Genomic DNA, 12,304 nt, shown 5'->3' with positions numbered 1-12,304 from the left:
ACCGAAGAGAGTAAATTTGTCGACTAAAAAAAGATTGAGCAAGGAGGTGAACCACTTTTTTTTGTCTTAAACTTTGTAAAGAGACCGCTCTTATTGTCCGATGGAAATTCCGTCACCGGATGATAAAAACAGTTCGCTCATCGGCTAATGTTTACAGAACGGGATGGTGCGAGTCTTTGCTGAACGGTGCGCGGTTTCTTTCTGGTGTGTGTGCAGCACGCGTTTATAGGAGATAAAAATACAGATTAAAAAATGGTAAGTACGCGTGTAATATTAAGAGCAAATGTTACATCTGGATTGATTTGCAAGATGTAAAAAGTATAATTCAAATCGTTACGTATATGCTCGAAGAGCAATAAAATAATTATTGTTACTTCCACCTTTTGAGGTTAGAAAATGTGTCTGTAATATTTTTTAAATTTTTTACATATCGTTTAATTTTTCTGTACTTTGTTTATAAATTGTATATGTAAAGAGAGAATTGTTTTTATCACGTTGCTAAATAAATTTTTCTTTTTTCAGGCTCGAAACGCGGAGAAAGCTATGTAAGTAGTTTTTTGGTTTACACCTTATTAAAAAAGTGAAAATGACAGTTCAGATTTAATTAGAATATTTTGTATTTTTTTTTTTTTTTTTTCATTACCAGTAGTTACATGTGAAATATTTGATATGATTCTTAGGACGACACTTGCTCGTTGGAGAGCGGCGCAGAATAACGAGGGAGCTAGGAAGGAACAGGAAAGGAGACCGTATCTCGCGTCGGAATGTAGAGATTTACGTAAGGCGGAAAAATGGAGAATGCAGATAATCAGAGAGATCGCAAAGAAAGTCGCACAAATTCAGAATGCCGGACTCGGAGAGTTTCGAATTCGCGATTTAAACGACGAGATCAACAAATTGCTAAGAGAGAAACGGCACTGGGAGGCGCAGATAAAAGAACTCGGCGGGCCCGATTACTCCAGAGTTGGACCGCGCATGCTGGATCACGAGGGACGTGAGGTAAACGCAAACTTCTTAGACAGTTTAGCTTCGCGCTACGTTTCTCAGAGAGATATACATAGATAGGTGTTACACGTGTTTCAGGTTAATATTAGAAGAAAGAGAGGATTAAAGTTCCATTTATATATTGAAACAGGTTCCCGGAAATCGTGGTTACAAATATTTCGGCGCCGCCAAGGAATTGCCGGGTGTGCGGGAATTGTTCGAGCAAGAACCGCCACCGCCTCCCCGAAAAACTCGGGCGGAATTGATGAAGGACATAGACGCGGATTATTACGGTTACATGGACGATGACGACGGCATTCTTATACCGTTGGAACAAAAGGCGGAACAAGAAGCTAGGGAAATATGTGTTCGCGATTGGGTGTCGCACGAGAAGGAACCCGAAGTCGACTTCGAGATAACCGCGCAAAAACCGATTCCTTCGCAACAAGACATTCAGGAAGCCCTGCTGGCTAGGAAAAAGAAAGAACTGTTGGAAAAATACGGATTGGATTGAAAATCAAATCTGATCGGAAAAATTTTTGTATAAAAAGAAAAAATCCAAAATCCATCTAGGACGTCCAAGAGAGCGTTGCGATAATAACTATTGATAAATTTATTTAAGTTTAAGTATATATTAGAATACATTTTTTTTTTTATAAAACGCGATGAATATAATTATTGTTAATTTATAAGTACGTAGTAACATTGATTTAAGGTAATTAATTTGTGCAGTAGACATTCAAACTTGAATTAATGCTTATCGAGAGAAACGGGTGCTGTAGATAAAATATAGATCAAAATCCAAAACGTTAGTCTGTTTATAATCTTCGCGACCTGGTTGGTGTCTTTTTTTTGTGTCGTCTCATCTTCTTTCGCTTTGAGGGGAAGAAGACGATATGTAAAAACAATGACAATGATGCAAAGAAACATCGGAAGAAGTACATAAATAAAGTATGTAAATTATTGTGTGTTAATTATCTGTGATGTATGTAATTTAGAAATATGTATATAAAGGTCGCATTGTGGCAAAGTTCTCGGTTTCGCGCATTAAATTTTCAAGTTGTCTCCATTGATCCGTCAGATCAATAAAGCGCAATAAAAAAAAGAATCTGAACGACGATTCGGTGACAAAAGCTCGGCAAAGTGAATCAAGTTGTGATCGATGATTTCGAAAACTAAAAATTTCTCTATCGTACGCGAATCAAACGCGTGATCAATTCAAATTGATCGTTCGCGGTGTGAGATTTAATTTTTTTTTCATCGCGATCTTACGATTTTTACGTCAACTTCGAAGAGCGCAAAAGGCCTAAAATTTACTCTGAAAAAACTATCTGCTAATGTAACATATACACGTTACCTCATGCTGGCTCCGTCCTGCAAAATTGTTTTTCTTCCTAAATTTTAACGTCTGTGTTATTACAAAAAAAAACAAATATATCCCTCTCCGACGGTCTCGAATCGGTAGATTTTTTTTTTCTACGCTATATGTTATTACTTTAATTGATATCGATATTTACATAATATTGTTTTCCCTTCTCTTCAGAATCGTGCCGTTTATAAACAGACTATATATCATATGCAAGTGTATGTGTGTGTGTGTGTGTGCGCGCGCGCGTGTGTGTGTACGTGTGTAACATCGCTAGGACTCAGAAGCGCGTTCGCAATGTGTAATCTTCCTCTTTTTTTTTTGTGAACCGCTCTATATACAATGTCCGCGTTAAAATCGAAAAGAAACGACTTATTCTACGAACATTACGGGTCTAAATTGAGATTGAGATAGAGATGGAGAGAGAGAGAGAGAGAAAAAGAGCGAGCAAAGAATCGATAAATAAAAGATAAATTCTCCAAATCCAGGACATTGTATACTCAAGTTGTGTGTTCTACGTGTAGTCTTTTAATCCTTGCATATGTATATACAATAATAGCTTCTCCTCACTGTATATATACTAAATATGCACGTATAAAACATTCACGCTGTGCGATAAGAAATTTTTGTTCTCCGTGCCTTCTAAAAAAAAAAAAAAACAAAAATAAAAATAAAAACCGATTTCTGAGTCCTCACGATCGCTTTTATTCCTAAATATGTGAATGAGAGAAAGAGAGAGAGAGAGAGAGAGAGAGAGAGAATAGTTCGAGCATGGATTAATAACTATTATATATGAAAATTGTGTTTATATATCGCTATGGAGAGGCTTGAAAAAGTCAAGCGTTGAATGATTCACAGCATCTGTTTGTCCGTTAATCAGTCGCTGGCTTTGCCCGCTAATCTGGGGGTCCCCTAACGGTGTTTTTTGGTCTACCTCCCACCGTCTGTATTTTTTTTATCACTTTTGTATACACTTTTATTTTTATAATAATAACGATGTTTTAATCACCGTGAACTCACTGTCTCGTCTCGTGTGTGTTTTATTCCAGATAATTAATAAAAAAAAAAAAAAGAAAATCTCGTGCCGATACAAGAAACGAAGGCCGATCGAAAAATTTTTGGATTGAATCAGATTGACGTTTGATTGCTCGTGAGTTCAATGCGCATCAGCGGAGCAAACTCTTAACTCTTTGACACCTGTGCAATTAATTGTCGTATCTCTAACAGAAACACTTTCTTATAAATACAAGACATTGAAATCGCACGTACAACGTTGAGATCATTGATGATAATTAAAAATTGAGAACCAATATGTATCTCTCTATAACATTTATACATGTTGAAAAAAAAAAAAAAAAAAAACTATTTTTATATGTGTTTAAAAGCATTTCGCAAATTAAGAATAATTTTCTCTTCACAGAGAAAATTTATATTACAGCGTGTCTGAATTATTTGAATATAATTTATCTGAATATATTTAGCTAGACTTCGGAGATTGAGAGATACTCCTTTCCTCGCTGCGGTTGTTGTATCGAGCAAATTCGAAACGCAAACGTCGGAAGTAACAAATTGTGAGAAGTTTGTTTTGTTTGTCTTGCGATTTACGTGCGAATCTTTTTTCACGTGTTTTGCTCTCGACGTGTCTCGCACAATTTGTACATATCTCTAATTTATATCACTGATTGATAATAAAATATACCGCAAACTTTTTTGATTATTCGGCATTAATATTAATCTTAAGCGTTCGCTCTATACAATTCCAGCGAAACTAGGCCTTGCGTACAACATGGATTCCGATTTATTACAAATATTTATTCAGAAAGTTTTAACTTTCCGCGCATGTGTATGTGAATATATTGAGAAAAGAAAAAAATTTCCGGTATATATTTGATCAATCTATATGCTGTTTGAATACGCCGAACAAACATGCCGACACACTCGAGAGATATTTTTATTCCGACGGAGTCGCATGGAAAACAATTGAAGCAATTTCTTACTTTTTCCGACGTTTCGCGATTCAACGGGGGGCGCCGCCGACCCCCCCCCCCCAGCGAGTAATCGAAGAATTCGCAATCGCAGAGAGTTCATAGATAAAATTTGTACGTTTGCGTAACACGCACACACACCCACACACACCCACACACACACACATAACATACATCCCCCCGTATATATCCTTATATCAAATAAATTGTTTTATTTTTTTCTCGCGATTTAAAACGTGGACGTGATAAATCCCGTGGCCGCCTTCGAGTTGTTGTTTATGCTCTACTTTATAGCATGTGTGTTTCACCTAAAATAGTAACTATAGCGCGGGAAAATTTCCCCTCCCCCCTCTTTGCTCGAAAATTCTATAATATTAATGCGTAAATTACTCTCTCACTTTTAAACACCTTAAATCGTAATATCGTGATTGTGTGTATGTTTCTATTTCCGTTTTATTTTAGTTATATATCTCGACTCTACAATCACATCTGCGTTTACGCGAGTGCGCTTTGCGAGTCATTGTGCGTGTCATTTGAATTGTGGATGTCCGCTCGTCCGTATTTCCACTTCGAGCCGAACTCTTGCTTGTTTAAAAAAAAAAAAAAAAAAACAATCGTGCTACAAACCGTTCGTCGCGCTCCCACGGCGCTAATATTAAGTCGTTCACACCCGTGCGCGCGCGTGTGTATCAATCCATTCTCGAACCATTTTCAGGGACAACGACTGCCCGTGTTCTAAAATTCTTTTTTTTTATCCTGACCGTCTCTCCTAATTTTGATCTTTTTTTTTTTCTTAGACACACAAGAACAACACCATCAGATATAAGAAACTTCTTGAATATACGTTAAATACACTTGATATGAACACGGGCTCAAATATTCGCCATATCGATTTTGCATGAACAAGCAGATCGAATGTGTATACATATATATACAGTAACATGCCATAAAAGATGAGTTTAATACCGACACATTGACACAGTGTTGTGTGATGGCAACAATTTTTCCAAAAACAACGCGGTGCTGCTGAGATACACACACGTGTTTGTGTGCGTGTGTGTGTTTACGTGATTATTAATTATAACGCGACGCACGACGGCACAATGAATCAACAAAGAATTCAGCGAGTGTCGCGAAAAAATTATAAATCGAAAAATGTGTGTTCTCCGACGAAAAATTTCGACTTTTCTCTCGCTGATACTTTTTTTTTTTTTTTTTTTTTACAATTAGAAAGCTTACACGTAGTAGCGATATTAGCAGCTTTTAATCGGCTGACATTTATCTAAAAATGCAAATACCGAACTCTGAGAGAAATATTGTTTAAAAGTTTACACGTTCAGAGGAAAGAAAAGAATATCTTGAATAATTTTGCATCTTTGTTGTATATATAGAAAAAACGAGCACGACCGCATATGATAATAACTCACTGTGTCGATGTTATCTTGTGCAGGGTGGACACAAAATCGCTCTCACAAATTCATTGAAATCACAAATTTTCGGAATCCAAGATTCTCTTGTTTCTTGGGAAAAATATCAAATGTTTTTTGGAAATTTGTTAAGATATCCTTAAAGATACATAGTTTCGAATTAAAAAAAAACGATCTCTCTCTTCTCTTTATACATATCTCAATATATTTTAACAATAATAAAAAAAATCGCAAATATTTTTAAGAATCATATCCGAAAATAATAAAAACTCCTTGTTCTTTTTTGAGAATGTTTTAACAATTGTATAAAAAAATTATAATTAAATTTAAAATTTAAAAAATTATAATTAAGAATTTTTTTTATAAGCAATGTTTCGATTCTGAAACAGTTGAAAGTGTTGCAGAGATATCTGGACTTTCTATTTTCTATTCACGTGGCCACCCTGTGATCTTATAATATTATAAAGTTAAAGAGATCTGCTCTCTCGAAATAACGCCGCTCGGTCGCTTGAAATTCGCTTGCATTTCCCACAACAATTTTTTTTTTCCATTTTAACGTGGCGCGCGGCCTAAAAAGGGTGAAAGGCACAAAGTAAAAAATAAATACGGTTCAGATTGGCTCAGGCACATGTCGAGTCGAAGAGCATCGATACCACGTGACCGTGAAGGATAGGCACAATGATGCCGCGGAACGTCGGTAACACCACGTGATCGTTGTTGACCCTCTCGACATCGAAGACTAACCCATACTGCTCCCCCATCAGCGTATCAAAAAGGGAATGTACTTGGTACATTTAGACGAGAGTTTGTAACTCAGAATTTTACAGTATATTCCAAACAACATCCCGAACAAAACAAAAGCCCAAAGTACTTCTAAAGAAGCTTGATTTGACAGTTAGAAACATGTTTTTTTTTTTTTTTTTTTTTTTGGAATGCCATTTAAAGTTCTTTTTGTCCGACAAAGACGTCCAATGTGTTTGCTTTTGACTTTGCTGTCTTTCTTTGTGTCGCCAATTGTGGCGTGATCTTTATACTCAGACCAGCAAGAACCTTTACAGAAGATCTTTACAATGTCATTTGGACACTTGTGTTGTTCGGGTTCGGACTTGCGATTGACAGACCGACTGGAATATTGACTTCCGTTGTTAAACCGGGCAGTACACGGTACGTGCGTGTGTCTCCGTGAGATAAGGAGAAAGAGGTCGGATCCACCTCGGGATAATAATTCCGCCGCAGTTGTTCCTCCTTACAAAAGCACGTCAACCTCCCGTACTCTTCGGTGAGCACCGGCTTCAAATCGCTTTACACTCGAATAGTCGCATCGAGAGTAAATCCATGGTAGACACTCCAGTGGAGTACTCGAGACTCAGGGACGAAGCAAAGAGTGCCAGCGTTGTATCTGAGTCGGCTGTCTCGCCGTTCGCATGTCGTTCCAATGTTGGAGCTCCTCGGATCCCGAGCTGTTCAGACCCAGAGAGAGCCAGCCGATCATCTCCCGTCCCTTCCTGCCCATTCCGCCGCGTCGACGATTGTACACAGATAGGAAGAGCGTCACGTCACCCAATTGGAACAACGCGATCTGCATTCGCGAAAGAATTTCGCGTATAATATAGGAATCAAAATGTTATTATAGAAATTGAAATTTAATTAAATTGTGCGAATTGTTCGTCGAAATTGATCGTTTTTTTATCTCGAGCGAAACGAAAGCCAAAATCTCGTTCGAATTACCTGAAATATAAAAGTTTCCTTGTACAGAGGATTCGGCTGGGCGCGTTTTAGACCGGTCTTCGATCGGCCCATCTCGTGGTTGTTGCTGTCGACGAGGACCAGCTTCACATAGGTGTCGGGTGGCTTCGTGTCGTTTCCGCCTCCGCCGCGAAAATGAGAACCCTTGATTATTTCCACTGACAAACGACCCGTAGTGCCGTTGTATGCCAGACCGATTAGAATCTCAGCGACACTACCGCCCTTCATACTGCTGCCGTACGGTGGTATCGCTGTAGAGGCATACGACTGGACCGACTGTTGGGATCCCGTGGAATCGCTACGAGTCAAACTGCTGGTGGTCCCCCAATCTTGCGCCTGGAAGTGTTTTGTGACATGACGTTTTAATACGCGATAGAAAAGATAATGATTAAACGCGAAGAAAAGTTTAAATGAAATTTATTATTTAGAAGAACAACGTACCGAAGAAGAAAGTGGCGGTTGAAGAGTCAGCCAGAGAGTCGTTTCCAGTTGAAGATTGATCTGATCGAACGACACCCTAGCCTCTCCCAACAATCTCTCCCGGCGCATCATTCGGCCGCCCCAGAGATACACCCGAAGCCGCACGCCCATCGCGTTCACGTCCTCCGGATTGACACGTGGAAGCAAAAAACTCTCCATATATTGCGGAGACGTTCCTTGTCGCACTCGAGTCTTGCGTCTTTGCTTCTTCGAGGGTAGAAGAACTAACCGTACCTGACTGCCGCTGATGCCAGGAGGATAATTTCGTCCTTGTAGCACGTGGACCTAAAAAAAAAAAGAAAATAATAATGTTCAATAAACTTGTATGAAAAAAGATTTATACAGGTTATCACAAGCAATACACAAAAAATCGAAATTATATCGCAAAATAATTTTGTATACGAACTGTCATCTCGCGCATTGGGGCGTCGTATAAGAAAGCGACTTCGAGGCTGCCAACTTCCTCGGTAGCCACTGTACCCATCGACGTGATGGCATCATTGGTCGTGGATTCATTGTGCTCGACTTCTATTTCCTGCTGTCTGTTGTCGAGTATTATAGCAGAAGCTCCAACTTCCACTACGCACTGCGAAAAGAGCGCAATATATCTGATATCTAATTTAAACACCTAAATTCCAATCTTCTTTCGAGAGTTTCCTGCGAAAGAAACTCGTCGGAGTGTTGTTTGCGCAAATTAACGAGATTCATTACCTGCTGTTGATCTGCCGGAGAATGTTCTTCCGTGCAGCTACTCGAAGTAGTCCCAGCATCTACGCAGAGAACACAAATTATATTAACAACAATCTAAATAAAGTTTCACTTTGCACGAAATTTATTATCACGTATTTATTAGCTCACATTTAAATTTGTTTTTTTTTTTAAAACAAACGTTTAATTTCGATAATTATTAAACACATTTTTTTGTTCAACACTGACCCACGATAGTGGTCGATCTGTCTTCCGCTTGGATAGTTAACGTATCTTGCGGTGGATGAGAGCGCGAATTCAAACGTCGGAGCGCGTCCTCCTCCGAATCGGAACTTGTCTCTGGATCCGAATAGGAGAACGCCTTCCCTACAAAGGAGGAACAAACGAATGCTCGATCAATATGCTGAAATATTCACGCTTTCTCGTGAAAGCAAACACCAAACATGCCACGAATCAAGAATATATGTTAATCGCTACTAGAAATAAAGATTGATTAGAGGGTCGATCTTCTTTTTGTTTTTTGTTTTTTTTTTCAATTCAGAAATTTGTGCGGTTATTTCCTGTGGTGCAATTTGCAAAAGAGGATGGAGTGAGTGCAAAGTCCAACGAAGATCTAGGAAGACGCTGTCTGAGATCGGTATAAAATTGATAATCTGTTTTGTGTTACCTATGTTTTTCGAGATTTGAGATGTGGAGCTGTTGGTGGACTCACAGAGGGGCACACAGACTCCGCCGAAGAGCGCGGTGGACGAGGGCGACGTGAAGCACCACTTCCGGGACAAATAGAGAAAGAGAGCCAGTAGCAGTACTACGAAACCGGCAACAGCACCAAGAACAGCAGTTGCTTCCACTGGTACTGGAACATCCCAAATGTTTCGTTTACAAATTTTTTTTGAAGCGACGTACCTACGCGCTCGCAATCAGCGCGCGTGCTCCGCGTTTCCCGGTTGACCACGAGCGTGTCGCAATTTGTTTATATACAATCTCGTATCCTACTTCTTTGTTCGTCATTTAAAAAACACACAAAATTATTACAGCGATATTTCTCGATATTGAAACACGTCACGCGCTAATAAAATAAAATAAAAACAAAAAACTTCCGTTACACCATTAACGCAATCAAGTTTATATTGATCCACCTTGTCCTTGTAACGTCATCGATTTTTTCCTTTTTTTTTCCGCGACAACTCGATAAAAAAGATGCGCTCTCTCCCGCGTTTGTGTGTACTTTCCGTTTTATCGAAAAGATATTTCGCTGGTAGAGAAAATAAATTAATTTATGCGCGCGAGATATATATGCTATCGCCCGAGATATGTATCGAGGTGAAGCTCGATAAGCAGTTTTATCGTCTCAACTTGCGTTCGTTTAATGATCCTTTTAAAGTAAAGTTATCGAAGGAAGTTGCGCTTATCGTTTTTTTTTTTTTTTTTTTTATCACAAAACTATATATCAAATAATTATTTCATTCGGTGTGGAACTAGAAAAAAAATTAGAAATATAAATAAATAAAATATAAATAAATATAACAAATAAAATGTAAATAAAATATTGCAGAAAAAACAGACAAACATAAATTTTTACGCGAAACAAACAAAATGAGAAACGCGCGGAACAAATGTGCGCGTCCAGTTCTAATTTCTCAGTTCTCAGAAAACAAAAAATTGCCCTCGAAGGAGAGAAAACAAAATTACCACCGTGTTTTCGTTTCCCTTGAAATTTTCGGTCGACGACGGCTTCTTTTTTTTTTTTTTTTTTTTTTTTTTTTCCCCGGTATACAACCCGGCGCGTGTTGTCGTATATCGAGCGCGTTAACGCGGCATCGACATATTACGCCGTAATGACCTGGAATAATTTATTATCGCTCCAGTTGTGACACAAACTGAATTGCGGCGTGGTATTGCGCAGCATTACACACACCTTCTACGTGCGACACCTCTCTCTCTCTCTCTCTCGTCTATCGTGAACGAAATATTGTCTTTTTTTTTTCTCTTGTCTCCGAGATGTTAAATCGCAAATTTTGATAGTTTAACGCGCAAAAGATTGACGACTAACCAGTTTCGCTACTTCGTTTTTGCACAATCTCTTTGTATGTCACATGTGTGTGTGGGTGTGCAATTACATCGCGTTTCTCGGGAAACGTAATAACGTTCCCTCAAAATTTTTGGAATTCGCTTGCGCAATGCGGATCGTGAGGATTCTGGATTATTCGAGACCGTCGCGCACGGTGTCTCCTCGTTTTTTCTCTCGACTTCGTGTCCCAAAGCCTGAGAGTCCCATTTGGAGCACAACAAGCACCCATTAAATTCCTCGATCGAACGTTCGCTTTTTTTGTACATCCTGAACCGAAGAGCGAGAGAGAAAGAAAGAGAGAGAGAGAGAGAGCGGATCCGTCGGTTCCACTGAGGGGGTGGACTATCGCGAATCTTTTCTCACAATCTCAGAAAATCGAATATATCTCGCGGTAAAAATTCCTTTGGACGTGGAAAAAAACGCAACGTGTTCTCGCAAGGGAATAACATCCGTTACGTTTCTGATTCGATTTTGGGGAATTGTCGACGGAGTCGACCTCGGGGTCCAGTCTTTATAGTGGACTTACCCGCCAAGAAGTGGTCTGATCCAGCCAGAATCATGCTCGTCCACGGTGTCACATTTAAAGCTTTTCTCTATGTGGCTCGATGCCGTAGCCGCAGTTGCCTGTCGCGGAATAACAGATGCATTATCCGCCCCCGCTGTCGGGCCAGACTCGGTGTGAGATCGGGATGAGAGAAGCGTGGCTGGCCAGCTTCTCGTAGCTAGCCGCACAATAAATATACGTGGGCGGGGGTGTACACACACGGCACTCTGTTGCTCGAGCCGAACACGGCGACGCGCGCCTGCTGCACCGAAACCCGTTGTACGCGCCTGCGCAACCCGGACCGCGAAGCCGTGTTTTGCTGTCGCCTGTCAGGCGCAGGGGTTGTGTGTCAACAGCGTAACTACGCCAGGCGACGTGGTAAAATGTTCGTTTGCAGATGAGCGATGAGTGTTTCTTATGGAACGCTATTGCGTTACGAAGACTGACCGGGATTAATTGTCTCGTCCAGGTGTGAGGTGCGAAACACGGACGGGATCCTTCCGGTTGCGCGATTTCAGATCTCTTTTTCCGGGGTGACAAAATTTGAAACCGAGGCGCGGCCCTGAGAACGAATGTCTTGTATTGATAACTTTCAAGACTCTCTCATTGCTCTGTGGTTTTGTTGTGTGTATGTTACTCGCGTGCGCAGCTGCAGCGGGGTTTTATTCATGTTTAGGGAACAGTCGGAACAATGAAGAAACGTTGGAGCAATGTGCGTTATATACAGGGTGCGTCGCCAAAGTCCGGACAAATTTCAATTTAATATTCCCTCCGTTCAGTACCATTGGCAGATGTCGCGATTGGCATTCAAATAGCTTGACGCATGTACTAAACTACCATAACTTCGAAACAGTCGCAATGTTGAAACCCAGTGCGGAGTACAACCNAAGAGCCNCGATTATCGAAAGTATTCGCGCCGGGCGCTCGGCGACAGAAATCATTCGGTTTTTCGGGTATCCGAGATCGACTGTGTATGATGTTTTCGCAAAGTAT

General features: G+C 40.0%; 2 protein-coding genes across 4 annotated transcripts; one reads left to right on the top strand and one right to left on the bottom strand.

The window, feature by feature from the left end:
- The first annotated feature begins 172 nt into the window (after positions 1-172).
- Positions 173-5,557, top strand: LOC109853249 (pre-mRNA-splicing factor ISY1 homolog). The gene is made up of 4 exons (XM_020425143.1): positions 173-255; positions 523-545; positions 681-999; positions 1,136-5,557. Exons 1-4 carry the CDS (start codon positions 253-255, stop codon positions 1,496-1,498), a joined length of 708 nt encoding a protein of 235 aa, XP_020280732.1. The 5' UTR covers positions 173-252; the 3' UTR covers positions 1,499-5,557.
- A 539-nt stretch (positions 5,558-6,096) lies between these two features.
- On the bottom strand, positions 6,097-11,528 carry LOC109853212 (synaptotagmin-14). Of its 3 annotated transcripts, none has more exons than XM_020425096.1 (8): positions 11,294-11,528; positions 9,364-9,552; positions 8,925-9,062; positions 8,700-8,758; positions 8,395-8,574; positions 7,950-8,273; positions 7,491-7,844; positions 6,097-7,341 (listed from the first exon to the last, which is right to left on the bottom strand). In XM_020425096.1, the coding sequence occupies exons 1-8, from the start codon at positions 11,325-11,327 to the stop codon at positions 7,129-7,131; spliced, it is 1,491 nt and encodes a 496-aa protein (XP_020280685.1). In that variant the 5' UTR covers positions 11,328-11,528; the 3' UTR covers positions 6,097-7,128. The 3 variants fall into 3 exon arrangements, with proteins under 3 accessions (XP_020280685.1, XP_020280687.1, XP_020280686.1); XM_020425098.1 differs by having other exon boundaries at positions 9,409-9,552; XM_020425097.1 differs by lacking the exon at positions 11,294-11,528 and adding an exon at positions 9,836-9,896.
- Between the last annotated feature and the right edge of the window lie 776 nt (positions 11,529-12,304).

This window comes from Pseudomyrmex gracilis, unplaced genomic scaffold (assembly GCF_002006095.1).
Source record: "Pseudomyrmex gracilis isolate BER0280 unplaced genomic scaffold, ASM200609v1 scaffold_45, whole genome shotgun sequence".
Classification (NCBI taxonomy): domain Eukaryota; kingdom Metazoa; phylum Arthropoda; class Insecta; order Hymenoptera; family Formicidae; genus Pseudomyrmex; species Pseudomyrmex gracilis.
Note: the sequence above shows the minus strand (reverse complement) of the source record. Positions and strands in the feature narration are given on the sequence as shown.